The sequence below is a fragment of the Dipodomys spectabilis genome, unplaced genomic scaffold, assembly GCF_019054845.1.
Source record: "Dipodomys spectabilis isolate Male_0828 unplaced genomic scaffold, ASM1905484v1 ptg000264l, whole genome shotgun sequence".
NCBI lineage: Eukaryota > Metazoa > Chordata > Mammalia > Rodentia > Heteromyidae > Dipodomys > Dipodomys spectabilis.
This window is the reverse complement of record NW_024870941.1, coordinates 9,691,716-9,708,211: the sequence shown is the minus strand read 5'-3', so window position 1 is coordinate 9,708,211 and position 16,496 is coordinate 9,691,716. Positions and strand designations below refer to the sequence as shown.

At 64.3% G+C, this 16,496-nt stretch overlaps 2 protein-coding genes across 7 annotated transcripts; one reads left to right on the top strand and one right to left on the bottom strand.

Moving 5' to 3' along the window:
* Window positions 1-318: 318 nt before the first annotated feature.
* Window positions 319-9,473, bottom strand: Psca (prostate stem cell antigen). 2 transcript variants are annotated; one of them, XM_042700011.1, is made up of 3 exons: window positions 9,382-9,473; window positions 1,794-1,901; window positions 319-871 (listed from the first exon to the last, which is right to left on the bottom strand). In XM_042700011.1, exons 1-3 carry the CDS (start codon window positions 9,383-9,385, stop codon window positions 660-662), a joined length of 324 nt encoding a protein of 107 aa, XP_042555945.1. In that variant the 5' UTR covers window positions 9,386-9,473; the 3' UTR covers window positions 319-659. The 2 variants fall into 2 exon arrangements, with proteins under 2 accessions (XP_042555945.1, XP_042555944.1); XM_042700010.1 differs by lacking the exon at window positions 9,382-9,473 and adding an exon at window positions 2,774-2,873.
* Jrk (Jrk helix-turn-helix protein) lies at window positions 8,571-15,613 on the top strand. Of its 5 annotated transcripts, XM_042700006.1 has the most exons (6): window positions 8,571-8,618; window positions 9,789-12,101; window positions 12,269-12,378; window positions 13,334-13,613; window positions 14,269-14,412; window positions 15,269-15,613. In XM_042700006.1, exon 2 carries the CDS (start codon window positions 10,152-10,154, stop codon window positions 11,847-11,849), a length of 1,698 nt encoding a protein of 565 aa, XP_042555940.1. In that variant the 5' UTR covers window positions 8,571-8,618; window positions 9,789-10,151; the 3' UTR covers window positions 11,850-12,101; window positions 12,269-12,378; window positions 13,334-13,613; window positions 14,269-14,412; window positions 15,269-15,613. The 5 variants fall into 5 exon arrangements, with proteins under 5 accessions (XP_042555940.1, XP_042555939.1, XP_042555938.1 ...); XM_042700005.1 differs by lacking the exon at window positions 8,571-8,618 and having other exon boundaries at window positions 9,618-12,101; window positions 14,311-14,412; XM_042700004.1 differs by lacking the exon at window positions 8,571-8,618 and having other exon boundaries at window positions 9,618-12,101; window positions 13,002-13,613.
* The last annotated feature ends 883 nt before the right edge of the window (window positions 15,614-16,496 follow it).

Below are 16,496 nucleotides of genomic sequence, written 5' to 3'. Positions count from 1 at the left end.
CTGCCAATGGCCACACATTCCCTTCTGCGTCCGGAGCTGTGTGTGGTGCTCAAGGACAATCCGCTGCCCCGGGCAAGGCCCAGGAGCAGCTGGGCTCGGAGGAGTGTGTAGGGACAGAGGCTCAGTGGACTCACCCACAGGCATTTATTAAGGACCTGCCGTGAGAGCTGCTCCTCCCTTCCGACCTCCTCTCCAGCACCTTCAGGACCTCACAGCCCCGCTCAGACCCGTTCTGCTCAGTCCATCTTAGCTCAGCCTTCTCTGGGCCTCTCTGAGAGCTGCCCATGGGGATCTGGCTCAGCTCTGGGTGCAGGGGGGGGGGGGCGGGGGGCGGGGAGAGGGAAGGCGTCCGGGAAGCAACGGTGCCTGAACAGAGGTGACAGCCAGGTCAGATACGGGACTGTCAGGCTGCAGCCTGAGCCTGCAGCTGGCTGCCAGCCATTCTGTGTCTGTAGAAGCCAGCCTTCCTGGCTTCTGGTGGGCTCTGGGCTGAAGTCTGGAGGGGACCTCAGGAGGGGCAGGGAAAGGGGCCAGGCCAGACCCCTGGGACCAGGTGCCCTCAGGAACTGGGAAAGGCCCCCCTCACTGGGCCTGGGGTGTGTGAGCAAGCCCTGGTCTCCTCGCCCAGTACGTATGGGCCGCAGCGGGGGCCCCAGAGCCTACAGCCGGCCCGTGCCGCACAGCAGCAGGCTGCCCAGCATGGTGAGCAGCGCCAGTGCGGTGGCCGGCTGCAGAGCGTGGGCCCCGCTGGTGTTGCACAGGTCGGTGGAACAGCAGGTGATGTTCTTCTTGCCCACGTAGTAGTTTTCCGCATCGTCCACACATTCGGAGGTGCAGCCCTTGCTGATGAGCGTCACCAGCCCGATGGCACCTGGCGGGACGCGGGGACACGCTAACCGCCTGCCCCCTGCCCGGCCCACTGTCCCGGGAGAGTGGGAGACCTAGGCTGGGGCCCTCCAGAAGTGCTCAGAGTGTGAGCGAGCACAGCTGGGTGTCTGGTGGGGATGCGTGGTTATGGGCGGATGGGTGGGAGGCTGAGGTCAGTGTGGATAGATGGACAGAGCAAGAACAGAAGGAGGGACCAAAGTCTGGGGTCTCGCGTCCCTGCTGGCCAGGGGTGGGGTGAGGGAGTCGGGGTCTCAGGTCTCTGCTGGGGGGGAGCCGGGGTCTCAGGTCTCTGCTGGGGGGGGGGAGCTGGGGTCTCAGGTCTCTGCTGGGGAGGGGAGCTGGGGTCTCGGGTCTCTGCTGGGGGAGGAGTTGGGGGTCTCAGGTCTCTGCTGGGGGGGGGAAGCCAGGGTCTCTGGTCTCTGCTAGGGAGGGAGCCAGAGTCTCAGGTCTCTGCTGGGGGGGGGAGCCAGGGTCTCAGGTCTCTGCTGGGGGGGGGAAATCAGGGTCTCTGGTCTCTGCTGGGGGGGAGTCGGGGTCTCAGGTCTCTGCTGGGGGGGGGGAGCCAGGGTCTCAGGTCTCTGCTGGAGGGGGAGCTGGGGTCTCAGGTCTCTGCTGGGGGGGGGGAGCCGGAGTCTCGGGTCTCTGCTGGCGAGGGGGAGCTAGGGTCTTGGGTCCCTGCTGGCCAGGGGTGGGGTGGGGGAGTCGGGGTCTCAGGTCTCTGTTCGGGGAGGGGGGAGCCTGGGTCTCAGGTCTCTGCTGGGGGAGCCTGGGTCTCAGGTCTCTGCTGGGGGAGCCTGGGTCTCTAGTCTCTGCTGGGGGGGAGCCTGGGTCTCAGGTCTCTGCTGGGGGAGCCTGGGTCTCTGGTCTCTGCTGAAGGGGGAGGGGAGGTGGCGCCGGGCACTCACGCACGCGGGACGTCCAGCATTGGGTCTGGCCCTGGGTGCAGTTCTTCACATTCAAGCAGTCCTGGTTGCTCACCTGGGCCGTGCATGAGTAGCACTGTAGGGCAGCACCTGTGGGCAAGGCAGGGACTCAGAGGCTGCCCAGCCTGTGTGTGCCGAAAGACACCGGGCAGCAGGCGCAGGGAGGAGGCACCGGGCAGGCTCTCGGGCCTCCCCCCACACCCAGAGCAGAGGAGGCTGCAGGGGTGCAGGTGGCAGGGAGACCCCTCCCTGACTCCCCTGTGCCCCTGGGCACAGGGACCCAGGTCCTGGTCGAAGGTCAGCCCGCCCCTCTGCCCCAACCGGGTCTCCCTGGTGTCCACTGCGGGCCCCTGGGCTGTGTTCTGCTGTCTGGGCTGAGGGCCCCAGCTCCTAGGGCGTCTGGACGAAGTCTCCCCATAGAGCAACCGAGCTGGGTGCCAAGCACACCCCAGCCCCACACTGGTACCCCAAACACTGCCCTGTTTGATTCTCTGGTGGAACCCCACTAACCTGAAACAGAAACTGAGGCTCTGAGAGGGTGAACTCCCAGGAGCACTTGGGGCAGGACCCTGCAGCGCCCCGCCCCGCCCTGCGGGGGCAGCAACCCAGGGCTGGGGTCCTCTCTCAGAACACCCCGCTGTCCTCATGCCTTCCTTCTCCGCTTCTTACCTTGTGTTTTTTTGCCCTGGGCTTCCAAGGGCATTGGCGGCAGGCTGTCCGTCAGTGCGTCTGCCTGCCTCTCTGGGAGCCAGGCACAGTGGCCTCATCTGCCTTCCACGTCTGCCTCTCACAGGCTAGGTTAGCAGCGGGGGCCTTGTTCTAGGAAGCCAGAAGCTCCCTTCCTCCTCTGGCCCCAATCCTTCCCCGTCCTCCTCCGCCCCCTGCCTCCTCCCTGCTCTGTTCCTCTGGTCCCTTCTAGCCTCCCTCACTGGCTCTTCCCCTGTGGTGGCCTAAAGTCTCACCTGGCTGCAGAGCCACGCCAGCGGCCACCAGAACGAGGAGGACAGCCTTCATGGTGAGGACTGGGGAGCAGGCTGCAGGAAGCCTTATATGACCAGAGCTGGCAGGGGAGGCTCCCTGGGCCCGCGAGGGCCTGGGCCGGTGATTTCCATCTCCGGTCCTCCCAGCGGCCCCTCCCACTCCCCACGCCTTGCCTTCAGCCCCTGGAGGGTGGGGCCCCAGGGCGAGACCGTGCTCCCTGCAGGAGGACCTGGATGGAGTTCCCAGGCATCCCCACCAAGCCCCCCACAGGGGAAGGCCAGAACGGGGAGGCCACCCGTGCCCTAGATCTTCTGGTTAGGGACAAGGGCACATCCTAGGGCCCTGTGCTCTGTATAGAAGCAGTGCTGCCTCCCTGGGCTCTGTGGTCCTTGGGGTGATGGGTGCTGACCCGAGTATCCCATCACTAGAGTGTCAGCAGACAGGGGCCATGCAGGGGACTGCCTTCCCTGAGGGAGGGACCTGGAGGTCAGTCAGAGCTTGGATCGCTACAGGCTGGGCCCTGGGTCCCGGGCCTTTCCTCCAGAGTGTGCTGGGCCCTGGGTCCCGGGCTTTACCCTCAAGATCTTATTTAAGCCCCTTACCTCCCTCCCCCTCCACCCTTGGAACCTTAGCTGCAAGGGAGTCAGGAAATATGTAGCTCACAGCACACTGGACCTGCTCTGTAACCCACCCTGGGTCCTGACTGACCAATATGGCCTTCCTGGGCAGAATGGAGGGACAGAGGTCAGGCCAAGGGTCAGGCCACCTTTCCCTCTGGCTCCTTGACTGTTGGGTGTGATGTCCCTGGCTGCCTGTCTCTAGCAGAGTCCCCAAGCCCTGTGGGTCAGCCCTCCATTGCCAGCCTTGGTCACTGAGGCTGCGGTTTGTCTCTGAGGATCTCAGGGCTTCCTGCCATTATTGGCATGTGTGTGTGTGTGTGGGGGGGGGGGATTTGTGGTCTCCGTTGGTCTCAACCTCGCCAGGCTCTCCCTGTGACCCCTGGGCAGCTCTGGCTCTAGCTAGGGGCCTGCTGGCCGAGAACCCCTTCTTACCTGCCACTCGGGTCAGGGTGCCTGACTGGCTGTCTCCTGAGAAGCACCCTGGCTTTCCAGGGCTGCAAAGGAGAGCCTGGTGGAGCCAGCCCACACCAGCTGCAGGTGTGCCCTGAGGTCCTGAGGGGAGACAGCACCAGAAGGCCAGAATGACCCGGGGCTCAGGACGCTCCACCCCCTGCAGAGCCCACACACCGGCGGGGGCTTCCGCCAGGAGTGAGCATCGCTGCCTTCGGCCCTGGAGGTCTCCCCTGCCCGGCTCCCTGGCACCCCTGGTTGGTTGATGGGTTTGTCGTGGAAGTTCGGTGAGGAGCTTGGCTTCCGAGGGGCAGGGCCTTGCTTAAGTGTGTGTGTAGCCTCCCCAGAATGCCTTCCTGCCCTTCTGCCCGCTGGAATGTTCTCTGAAAACCCCTCCAGCCCTGGCTTGACGGCCAGGGGGTGTGGCACTCAGGTGATGGAGGTGCCTGGGGCGCAGGTGTTTCCACGTGACTGCCTGCCGGTGCCCACCCTCCCACCAGCCCACAGGAGCCGGGTCGCTGCTGGGCAGGAACCGTTCTTATCTGCTTGTACACTGGAGGCACCAGGCGCCCAGCACCGGCCTGGAACACTCATTCTCCAAATATTTGCAGGTGGGGAAATGTTTGCCGATTGCTTTGATATGAAGTGAGCTGTCTAAGGCAGTGGCTCTCAAACGCAGCCATGGGGGGGGGGGGTGGATGTGCAGCTGGGCTGTCCCCACTTGGGGGTGCTGATGGCGCTGGGTGCAGTAAGCCCAGGCCCAGGGTCTGCACAACACCTGCAGTGCACAGGGCATCCTCTGTAGAGCCTCTGGCCCCGAATGCCAGCAGTGCCCAGGTGGGAGGTCAGGTCTAAAGATGGCCGAGATCGTCTAGTGACCACAGTTCAAGGGTGGAAAACCACAACTGTGACTTCCTGACGGCCCTCACCCCTGCCACACACGGACTCCAACACGGAGTCCAGATTCTCTCAGACTTAACTCTGACCCCGATCCCCATGTAGGCCGTGACCCCGCTCACACCCTGAGTCTTAATCCTGATGTCAGGCTGAGTCCTGGTCACATGCTAAGCCCCAACCCCTGGACATACCCTGAACCCTGATTCCGACAACACTGTGAGGCCTGACCTTGATCACAGCCTGACCCACGACCTTCACTGTTCATGCCTGGACCATGCACTGAACAGAGGCAGAGCCTAGACAGGGCCTGGGTTCTCTGGGGGTCCTGCTCCCCGGAGAGGTCTATCCCGGAGGGGAGTGGCTGCCTGCGTGCGCCCCGGGTGCGGCCTTGGTATGCCTCACCCTTAGCCTGAGCCACTTCCTGAGACTCCAGCTTTTCCTGTTCCCCCCGGGGCTCCTGCCTGCGCACCCAAGCCTGCCCGTTCACATAGCAGAGGAGCTGTTCTCCTGGGCGCCGGTCACGCTCGGGGAAGCCTCGCCAAGAGACTCCGGCTTCCCCCGGAGCGGACACACTGTCCCCGCTTGACCACACATCACCTGGGCGTGAGCTTTTCATTTCACACAGAGCAAGTTTTTGAAATGGAAGACAGTATGTGAACAGAAAAATCACAACAAGCTTCTGTTTATACCACTGCAGGTTGTGTCCTTTGGAGACAGGCTCCCGTAGGTCTCGGACATGCCCCGAGCTCAGCCAGGCCACTGGGCAGCCAGACGCCCCAGGCAGGCTGTGTGCGTGCTAGGTGTGATGGTGTGGAAACGTGTGTGATGTAGGAGCTTGTGTGTGCATGAGGGAGTGTCAGCGCAGGAGGTGGGCACGTGCTGTATGTGAGCATTGTGCAAGTGTGAGTGCTGTGAACTGAGACCCATAAGCCGCTCTGGGCAGCGGGCGGAGCAGCCTGCATGACCATGGGGGGCTCAGGATGGAGCGGACTCAGGAGGGGAGTGGGCAACCCAGACTGACCCTTTCCACGGCCACGCTGACCAAGTGAAGCTATCAAGGCCCATCTGGAGGAGGCTTCTGCCCCAGGCCAGGCCAGGTGTGGTTTGAAGGCCTTGACCCTGTAGACAGTGCCAGGCCCCAGGGAACGTCAGTATTCATTTCTTTGTTTGTTTGTTTCTTTCTCTCTCTCTCTCTCTCTCTCTCTCTGTCTCTGTCTCTCTCTCCCTCTCTCTCCTTCCTTCCTTTCTCTCTCTCTTTCTTTCTTTCCTTCTTTCTCTCTCTCTCGAGATTTCTCTGTCTCTTTCTCTCTCCCTCTCTTTCCTTCTACTTCCTTCCTTTCTCTTCTTTCCTTCCTTCCTTCCTTCCTTCCTTCCTTCCTTCCTTCCTTTCTCTCTCTCTCTCCCTCTCTCTCTCTTTCTCTTTCTTTCTTTCTTTCTTTCTCTTTCTTTCTTTCTTCTCGGCCGTGGGGTTTGAATTCTGGGCCTGGGCGCTGTCCCTCAGCTCTTCAGCCCAAGACAAGCACACTACCACTTAAGCCACAGCACCACTTCTGGTTTTCTGGTGGTTTCTTAGAGATAAGAAACTCACAGACTTTCCTGCCTGGACAGGCTTTGAACCACAATCCTCAGCTCTCAGCCTCCTGAGTAGCTAGGATGACAGGTGTGAGCCACTGGCACCTGGCTTCGTTCTCTCTTTCTAATTCCTTCTCTACTGCCAGAGTGAACTGGACCCTTGAGGAGACCCAAGGGTCCTGGAGAAATGCTCCACTTCATGCCAGGCCGGGCTCCTGCTAGCACCCACTCCCATGTGGGAGGAGCGACCGTGTGTCCACAAGGTGGCAGCAGAGAGCCAGGCCCAGGGCTGAGCTGGGCCATCCCAAGGAACCTGGCTGTGTCCGGAAATCAGTCCCAAGCCGACCAGGTATGCTGTTCCCTCGGCCAAACACATGCAACTCTGACATGCAACTCCTGACACGCAGCATCGTCCAGCCACTGAGAGCTGGAGTGGCTTCCCTCCCAGGCTCCCGACGACAGTCGGGTGGAGAGGAGACAGGCCGGGGCTTTGTGGGCAAGCCGTCAGAGCTCCCGGTCAGCTGGATGTCTGATTTGGCCTGTGTGAGCCGGAAGACGGGTGCCATTGGCCACAGAGGACAGGAGCAAGGGGGGGACGGGAGCAAGGGGAGGGACGGGAGCAAGGGGGAGGACGGGAGCAAGGGGGGATGGTAGTAAGGGGGGACGGGAGCAAGGGGGAGGACGGGAGCAAGGGGGAGGACGGGAGCAAGGAGGGATGGTAGTAAGGGGGGACGGGAGCAAGGGGGGAGGACGGGAGCAAGGGGGGATGGTAGTAAGGGGGGACGGGAGCAAGGCGGGGACGGGAGCAAGGCGGGGACGGGAGCAAGGCGGGGACGGGAGCAAGGGGGGGACGGGAGCAAGGGGCGGGGATGAGCAAGGACTCAGCTGCAGAAAGCGGCAGGAATTGGCGCTAAGGTGCGGGTGAGACAGAGCAGCCCCGATGGAAGCTGAGTCTGCAGTCTCCGGCCGCGTCCACCTCCCTCTTGGACTCTCCCCCTCGAGGCCCAGCACGCGGCCAGGAAGGGGCGCTCGCCGCGCCAGAGCCGACCAGGCCGCCCCGCTGTCGGGGGGCGGCGGAACCCGGGTTGGAGCGGGGGGCGCCCCGCGGTTGCAGCGGGGTGAGACCCACGCCCAGGGCTGCGGGCCCCACAGGAGGAGCGCTGACGGCCACCCAGAGGGGGCTCGGCCGGGCCCAGATCTCAGAGGCCCCCAGGGCGGTGGGGGTCGGCCTCGCCCCCGGGCCAGCCAGCGCCCCGCCCCCGGGCTAGCCAGCGCCCCCATCAGCCAGCGCCCCCATCAGCCAGCGCCCCGCCCCCAGAGTCAGCCCCGCCCCCAGGCAGCCAGCGCCCCCATCAGCCAGCGCCCCGCCCCCAGAGTCAGCCCCGCCCCCAGGCAGCCAGCGCCCCCATCAGCCAGCGCCCCGCCCCCAGAGTCAGCCCCGCCCCCAGGCAGCCAGCGCCCCCATCAGCCAGCGCCCCGCCCCCAGAGTCAGCCCCGCCCCCAGGCAGCCAGCGCCCCGCCCCCAGGACCAGCCCCGCCCCCAGGCACCCAGCGCCCCGCCCCCAGGGTCAGCCCCCGCCCCCAGGCAGCCAGCGCCCCGCCCCCAGAGTCAGTCTCCGCCCCCAGAGTCAGTCTCCGCCCCCAGAGTCAGTCTCCGCCCCCAGAGTCAGTCTCCGCCCTCAGAGTCAGTCTCCGCCCCCAGAGTCAGTCTCCGCCCTCAGAGTCAGTCTCCGCCCTCAGAGTCAGTCTCCGCCCCCAGAGTCAGTCTCCGCCCTCAGAGTCAGTCTCCGTCCCCAGAGTCAGTCTCCGCCCTCAGAGTCAGTCTCCGCCCTCAGAGTCAGTCTCCGCCCCCAGAGTCAGTCTCCGCCCTCAGAGTCAGTCTCCGCCCTCAGAGTCAGTCTCCGCCCCCAGAGTCAGTCTCCGCCCTCAGAGTCAGTCTCCGTCCCCAGAGTCAGTCTCCGCCCTCAGAGTCAGTCTCCGCCCTCAGAGTCAGTCTCCGCCCCCAGAGTCAGCCCCCGCCCCCAGGCAGCCAGCGCCCCGCCCCCAGAGTCAGCCCCCGCCCCGCCCCCAGAGTCAGCCCCCGCCCCCAGGGTCAGCCCCCGTACCGCTCCAGGGTCAGCCCCCGCCCCCGCGGTCAATCAGCGCCCCGCGGCCTCCCAGCGGCCACCGAGACCGAGGCCGGGTCCTCCGCCGGCCCAGAGCGGCCCGGAAGTGGCCAGGGGAGGCGCTGCGGAGCGGAGCGGCTGGCCCGGCACTTCCGGCCGGCGGCGGCGGCTCCGGGTCCGCGGTGAGTGGGTCCGGGCGGCCGCGATCGCGGGCGGGGCGGGGCGGGGCGGGGCGGGGCGTCCGGCGGTGAGCGCGGTGAGCGCGGCGAGCGCGGGCCCCGCCCGGCCGTCGCTGCCTCGCGACCCCGGCAGCCGCCGCTCCTCTCGGGCCCACCACTCGCCGGCCCCGGCCCCCAGCCAGCGCCGTCCCGGGACCGGCTCCGGGGCGGGGCCAGGCCTCGGCGGGGCCGCCGGCCTCCGGGACCCCGCGGGTCCCCTGCCGGAGCCCTGCGCCCCGATCGGGGCCCGCAGGCCCGCGGCCCGCTCCGCTCCCCGGCGCGGCGCGCCCGGCCCCGCACGGGACCCTCGCCCGCTCCCCTGCCCCCCATTGCAAGGCGGCGCCGGTGGCCCACGCCTGTCTCCTAGCCGCCCGGGAGGCTGAGACTTGAGGATCGCGGTTCGAAGCCAGCCCAGGCAGGAAAGTCCTTGAGACTCTTATCTCCAATAAACCATGCAGAAAAGCCGGAAATGGCGCTGTGGCTCAAGTGGGTCAGCGCCCAGGCCCAGAGTTCAACCGAAATCCCCCCCCCACACACACACACACAAAGGAAAAAATAATCGTTTCTGAAGGAAGGGTTTTCGGCATCACGAAACAGCCATGGAGCCCATTTCGGGTTCCAAGCCCCTGCTAGGAAGCTTGCCAGCCCCTCAGCTTCCTACTGAAGATCCCCTCCAGGGTAGCCTTGGCTCCCTGGCCAGCACCTCAGGCTCTGAGAACAGGCTCACCCATGATCCAGCCGCTGACAAGCCTGGTGTGATCTTCAAACGTGCCTGCCACGTTGGAATAAATGTCTTGTCTTGTTTGGCCATCTTGGTTCCATTTTTAGGCCGCTCAGGTTAAGTAGCCTTCCCCTGCTGTGCAAGGTTACAAGAGGAAGTGGGGTTTGGGAGGGAGGCAGGTGGGTGGGATCAGTCATGAGGGCTGTGTGCCTTTTCCTGCAGCATGGGATTGTGGTGCCTTGGCCTCTGGCCTTTGTCCTGCAGGGGAAGGCGTAGAGGGGGCTGAAGGCTGAGCAGTGAGGGGATTGAGGAGTGGCAAATCCAAGCTGAGCAGCAGTCTTGTTTCAGGAGAAGTTTCTGGTGAGTCTAAGCAATGTCCCATGCAACTGTCTGTTTTCTCCTCTGCTATGCAGTTCCTGAAGTGCGGTGGGAGAGACGCCATTGTAGGCCTCGGAGAACACCCCGTCTCATACCACCAACCCTTCATTAACTCACAACCCCAGGCCTGTCTGAGAGAAGCCTGCCAGCATAGTACGAAGAAGGCCAGAGGGTCCAGCGTACCAAGCAGACCTGGGCAGGTCAACACTGGCCATCTCCCCTAAGAGAGGACGGGCAGCAAGTGCACTGCTGGGGACATCACGGGGAGCTGAAGCAGGCGGCGGAGAGGCTGGGCTCCGCCTGGGCTCTGGGCTCCGCCCGGGCTCAGCAGACTGTGAGGATAAGGAGGCACGGCAGAGGGGAGCGGAGGCCACGGCGTGGGTCAGGCCACCCTCCCCATGGCCTCCAAGCAGGCTGCGGCGCAGGGCAGGGGGGAGAAACGCAAGCGGGTGGTGCTGACACTGAGGGAGAAGATCGACATCTGCACTCGGCTGGAGCGCGGCGAGAGCCGGAAGGCGCTGATGCAGGAGTACAACGTGGGCATGTCCACCCTGTATGACATCAAGGCCCACAAGGCCCAGCTGCTCCGGTTCTTTGCCAACTCCGACTCCAACCAGGCTCTGGAGCAGCGGCGCACCCTGCACACGCCCAAGCTGGAGCACCTGGACCGGGTGCTGTACGAGTGGTTTTTGGTGAAACGTGCCGAGGGCGTGCCGGTGTCCGGCCCCATGCTCATCGAGAAGGCCAAGGACTTGTACGAGCAGATGCAGCCGGCCGAGCCCTGTGTGTTCTCTGGAGGGTGGCTCTGGCGCTTTAAGGCCAGACATGGCATTAAGAAGTTGGATGCGTCCAGTGAGAAGCAGGGCACTGACCACCAGGTGGCTGAGCAGTTCTGCGGTTTCTTCAGGAGCTTGGCCGCGGAGCACAGGCTGTCCCCAGAGCAGGTTTATAATGCCGACGAGACCGGCCTTTTCTGGCGGCGTTTGCCCAGCCCCGGCCCAGATGGCGGGACGGTACCCAGCCTCAAGCCGGGCAAGGACCGGCTGACCGTCCTGTTGTGTGCCAATGCCACCGGCTCGCACAGAATCAAGCCCTTGGCCATCGGGAAGGGGGGTGGCCCTAGAGCCTTCAGGGGCATCCAACACCTGCCCGTGGCCCACAGGGCCCAGGCCAGCGCCTGGGTGGACAAGGAGATCTTCTCTGACTGGTTCCACCACGTCTTCGTGCCGTCCGTGAGAGAGCACTTCCGGACCATAGGGCTGCCCGCGGGCAGCAAGGCCGTCCTCCTGCTGGACAGCTCCCGGGCCCACCCAGCTGAGTCGGAGCTGGTGTCTGACAACATCTTCACCATCTTCCTGCCCGCCGGCGTGGCCTCCCTGCTGCAGCCCATGGAACAGGGCATTCGGAGGGACTTCATGCGGCACTTCGTGAGCCCGCCCCTCACCCTGCACGGCTTCCACGCCCGCCACAGCGCCAACGACACCATCTTCAGCGTGGCCTGCGCCTGGGAGGCCGTGCCCAGCCAGGTCTTCAGACGGGCCTGGAGGAAGCTGTGGCCGGCGGTCGCGCTGGCCACAAGCTCCTCGGAAGAGGTGGTGGCGATGGTGACAGAGTGCCACAATGCCAAGCCTCACCACAAGGCCTTTGCCCACATCCTTGGGCTGAAGGCAGGCCCGCCCTGCCGGGGCAGCAGGCCTCAGGACAGCGAGGCCTGGGGGCGGGGCGCCCGGAGGGAGGCCGTGCCCGAGGCCACTGGGCCGGCAGAGCAGGCTGAGAGGGACGGCGGGGAGGACGAGGCCGCCTGGGAGCAGGCGGCTGCCTCCTTTGAGGCCGTGCTGTGCTTTGCAGAGCAGCAGCCGTGCTTCACTGAGCAGGAGGCGGAGCAGCTGCGGGCGCTGCACTCAGCCTTCTGCCAGCGGCGGCAGCTGAGGCGGCAGCAGGCCGCTCTCCAGGCCGGGGTCAAGCCTGAGGCCTTCCAGGAGCGCCCTGGTGCGGGCACACCCACGGCCCACTCGCCCTTGCCCTGCTCGTCCGCAGCCGGTGACAAAGGAGGCCGTCCCGGCACCCACCTGGCCTCGGTCCCCGCGGCTCTGTGACTGTAGAGGGCGCAGTTGTGGGGCTCCTAGAATTGTCACACCAGGTGTTCTAGCCAGTGTAGCTTCTGCTGTGTTACCTGCCCCCTGCTGGTGGGAGGTTGGCACGCTCGGATGGCCTTGGCCCGCAGAGGTGGGGCCTCTGGGAAGCAGGTGCTTCTGGTCGGCCGCGGCTCGCTGGGCTTCCGCATGGCAGCGGAGGCAGCGCTTCTCATTCCCCGGTTTGCCAGCTCCTCACCGGGGACCTGGGGCCAGGTGAGAGCTGGGGGGGGAGGGGTCTTGGGCGCAGTTGGCATTCTGCCCGCCCAGGCACGGAGGGCATCACTGCCAGCACAGCCCCGCGTTGTGTGTGTGTGTGGTGGGGGGGGGGGGTTCGCTTAGTGCATGTGTGCAGGTGATAAAATCCTGGCATTTTTCAAAAGCCCCGTGTTGCTTCTTTGGGACCCGGGGCTCATGGCATATTGCTGTCATCCCACTTCTGCGTCTGTGCTTCCTGCCAGTTCTGGATCACTAAGGAGACTGTTCACTTGCGGTAGGTTGAGGCACTGCGGGAGGTCAGAGGTCAGGTGTTGCCCTTTTGCCGGCAGCATCAGTGCGGGACACCGGGGGAGGATGGGTCCCTCTGGGGTGGGGGTGGGGCATGGAGGAGCCCCTGCAGGTCCATACTCATCAGACTCTCAAACCAGCCCTCACTGACCTCATGGCTTGCTCCTTCCTGTCCCGGCCATGCTGGGATGTCTGGCTTGGCACTTTGCAAAGCCAGCGGCCGTGGACAGCCTTCAGCTTGGCCCTTGAGGGGCTTGGGAGGAGCAGGAAGCCAGGCTGTGCGGCCTTCCTCCCCGCAGAGCGCTGGCAGCCCTCGGGGCCTGCACCAGAGGTGTGGAGAGGGGACTCAGTGCGCATGGTCTGTGGAGGCCCGGAGCCTCTGCTCAGCCCTGAGTGTCGGGCTGGGGGCTGGCTGAGCCCTCAGCCTCCCCGCTGCATCCTGAGTGCCCCCCAGGACCCCCAGCGGCCTCTGGGCACACCAGCCTCGTTAGCCTGTCCTTCTCAGTCTGAGGCCGACTCACAGTGCTGGGCGGCCACCTCTCTTTCCCTTCCCCTGTGACTCTTGAGGTTCTGGGGAGCAGTGTCACCTCTGACCCCCCCTTTTTTTAGTAATGGGGTTTGCTGAATAGCCAGGCTCGCAGCCCTGCCTCTGCCTCCTGAATGCCGTGATCACAAGCTGTGCCACAACACCCGACTCCTCCCCCTGCACTGAGCTGGCCAGCTTCTGTGTCCTCCCACGGACCCCCCGGCGGTCCCTCCCACCGGCAGGGCCTGTCCTCCGGGCTTGACTCCCATCCCTCCCCCGCCCCAGGACTGCTCCTGCGCCTCTCAGGGCCCTGCAGGCTGCTTCCTAGGTGACTGGCAACCCTTACCCTGCTTCCCGAGGGTCTGGGTGAGGAGGGCAGGCCCCCCGCCTGCAGTCACGTTCTGTCCACTGTCAGGGCGCACGGTACTGCTGGACGCGGGGAACCGGGGCTTCCAGGTGCAGCTTCCTTGGTCTTCTAAGACTGCTCTGAGGATCCCAGCCCCGGCGCCTGGCAGAGGCCAGGCAGTCAGTCCCGGTCTGCACTGCCGGCCTCGTGCAGGCTCTTCAGAGCGGGAAGACCCCTGTGGCCAGCATCTGGCTGGAGAAGGGTGACCCTGCCCAGGAGGGCCTGGCGTGGAGGAGCAGACGTGCCTGCCGTGTTTTCAAAGACGCGCTCTTCCCAGGCAGCAGCCCAGGTCCGTGGCTGGTGGGTGGGTTAGCAGGTAGTGGGAGGGACGGATAGACAGGAAGAGGTTGCAGGACCAGGTCCTTGGAGGCCGCTGGCTGTGCTGGGCTGGCTGAGGGAGAGCCGCTCCCCACCCCCCCCTGACCCTGTGCCACCTCGCTCAGGATCGCTGGGCTGCCTGACAGTGGGGGAAGCTGGCCCAGAGTCGAGAGCCTTGCCCAGCTCGGCGTGGCCCACTTCGGGGCCCAGGCTGGCTCTGGAATCAGCCCCACCCGGGGCATGTGGGTGGGGTCATCCTTGGGTGAGCCTCAGTTTTCTTATTGGAAGGACAGCCTGTTCTCTGGGGTGGCTTGGAGGCTCAGGCACTTCTGGGCCAAACAGGACCCTCTTGCCATACCTTTGTGGCTTAGTGCCTTCAGAGCTGTGAGCAGTGTGGCCTGGGAGTCCCTTGGGGGTAGGGTGTGCTGCACACCTGCATGCCTGCGTGCATCCTTTTGCCCTTGACAGCTCTCAGGAGCCGGGCCTTTGGGGATGTGCACAGGAGTTCACAGCTGAATGAACCTGGTGGGTTGGAGGAAAGAGGTCATCTGACAGCCTCTGAGGGGAATGCCTTGTCCCAGCCCCTTCGGCTTCCTTTCTGCTTCCTGGCTGCCATGGGTGAGCAGCCCTTCCACCAGGATGCTTGGGATGCTTCTGCCTTGCCACAGGCCTAAGAGCCATGAAGCCAGCCGAATATGGACTGAAAACTGAACCAGACCAGAAGAAGAACCCTTCCATTGGTCTTCCTAAGGACACGGGCCAGGCTCAGGGTGAGGACAACATGCCCCATCCCAAGGACACTGGTCGTCAGGGCAGATCCCGCTGCCCCCTGGCCCAGGCAGAGGGGATGAGTGCTGGGCCTGGATCCTGGGGACTCTCACTCATTGGATCATGGGTGTGTGTGTGTGTGTGTGTGTGTGTATATGCGCGCGCGTGCACGCGCGTGAGTGTGACGCACGCAGCTTGTCTGTGGCAGGGCCACAGATCAGAAGTGTCACCCAAGTGCTGAAGGCTTGCCCCAGCAGGAGGTGTTGAGAGGCAGTGCGCTTGGGTACAGGCTCCCTGTTGGGTGCCCCCGGTCTCAGGCCCCCTGGGCAGCAGGTCACGGTGAGGCCTGGGCTGTGGTTTTGTGTGGTGGAGCTTGGCAGGCCTGAACCACGTCAGCCTTCACAGGTGCCCCAAGCGGGGAAAGAGTGTGGGGTGAATGGAAAGATGGCTGCTGGGGGAGGGCTGTCCACACGTGGGACCCCACTTTCACCACACACGAGGCCAGTAGCCCTTGGGGTGGCCATTCCGCCCCGGGGGAGACCCTTCCTTACCTGCAGTGATTCTGAGCACATGGGTGCTGGTGGTTCTGAGTGGCCCTTCCACAGAACCCTGTGTGTGCTGCTGACCACATGCAGATGACAGTGTATGTGTGTACACGTGTGTGCTAGGAGGCTGCAGGACCCCACCAGCCCCAAGCCTGGCGACCCTTCCCTCCCGCCAGCCCCTCCAGCCTGGCCAGACCCCTGCCTGAGCCATCTACCCTGCTCCCCTAGAAAGGATCCAGGGCTGCTTTCCTGAAGGCCTAGTAGGCTTGTGCCAGGGGCATGAGCACTGGTGTCCCCTTCTTTGTTTTGGCAGAGTTAATAGAAAACCTGAGAATCCTGGAAACTACCTGAAAGCCTTGGACCATCTGGTCCCCAGACACTGATGACCTCACGTGGTGCTGGTGATGGCCAGCCTCATCTGACCACCCCACTCCCCCGCTCGGCTGCCAGACCCCGCCCAGCCTCTGCCTGTCCTGGGCTCCTCCCCAGTGGGTGCTCAGTAAATACCCCTGGACGAAGGACCCCTGTGGCCCCTGGGTACCATCCTCATGGCCCACGCTGGCGTCGCCACACCCCGTGCCACCCAAGTGCCAGGCTCTGGGGCTGGGAAGGTGGCTCAGTGGCAGAGCGATTGCCTCGCACGCATGAGGCCCTGGATTCGATTCCTCAGCACCACATACACAGAAAAAGCCAGAAGGGGCGCTGTGGCTCAAGTGGTAGAGCGCTCACCTTGAGCTGAAGAGCTGAGGGACAGCGCCCAGGCCCAGAGTTCAAGCCCCACAATTAAAAAAAAAAAAAACAAATGCCAGGCTCTGCCCTTTGCCTCGGCCAACCAGGGCACATTCTGCTAAGTGCTGCCTCTCGAGGGGAGCCAGCCCCCCTCAGACACCTTGCTGTGACCGAGGGCTTCTGGGTTTCTAATTGATTGGATTTTATTTGCAGACATTAAGTGTGCTGTGAGCTGACAGGCCGCTTCCTAGCTGGCAAATGGGATCAAAATGTCACTGTGAGTTTTTAAAAGCTCTGCGTCCCCCACCCCCCAGCAACCAGTACTTGATCCTGTGCCAGTCTCGGCAGCAGCTGACGACCTCTACCCACCCCCTTCCTGCCGGCCTGCTCCACTGCCCCACGGCTGACCCCCTCGCCGCCCTCTCCCTCACCGCCCTCACCTGCCCTGCACCGCGTCCTCTCCTCTCCCCATGCACTGTGAGCTCCCTTAGGGTGTCCACAGACCATTTGCACGCTGAACCCAAAGGGGTTGCTGCTTACTGAAACAAGCCAGCCACGGGAGGAAGTGATACCGAGTCACACATCAGTGAAGTTCCTCAAATCAGAAAACTCGGGGTGGGGGGGGAGGAGAAAGCACAGCGTGGGCGCCCTGCCCGCGTGGGTCTGTGTTTCATGGGACAGTGCCTGCTGGGGAGAAGGGGGTGGTGGCTGCACAGCTCCCTGATTGGAACCAAGGCCACCAGCAGCCTGACCTGGGGGGCGGATGGTGAGTGGGCTCTGGAGCTCCGAGGTGAGGACAGGGAAGCCCCGTC

Bases quoted from the DNA above. Each gene is read 5' to 3' on its own strand.
- Psca (XM_042700010.1), bottom strand. From the start codon at position 2,825: ATGAAGGCTGTCCTCCTCGTTCTGGTGGCCGCTGGCGTGGCTCTGCAG. The intron at 1,902-2,773 runs GTGAGACTTTAG...CCTTGCCCACAG, and splicing joins TGGCGTGGCTCTGCAGCCAG to GTGCTGCCCTACAGTGCTAC. The intron at 872-1,793 runs GTGAGTGCCCGG...GCGTCCCGCCAG, and splicing joins ATGCTGGACGTCCCGCGTGC to GTGCCATCGGGCTGGTGACG.
- Jrk (XM_042700006.1), top strand. From the start codon at position 10,152: ATGGCCTCCAAGCAGGCTGCGGCGCAGGGCAGGGGGGAGAAACGCAAG.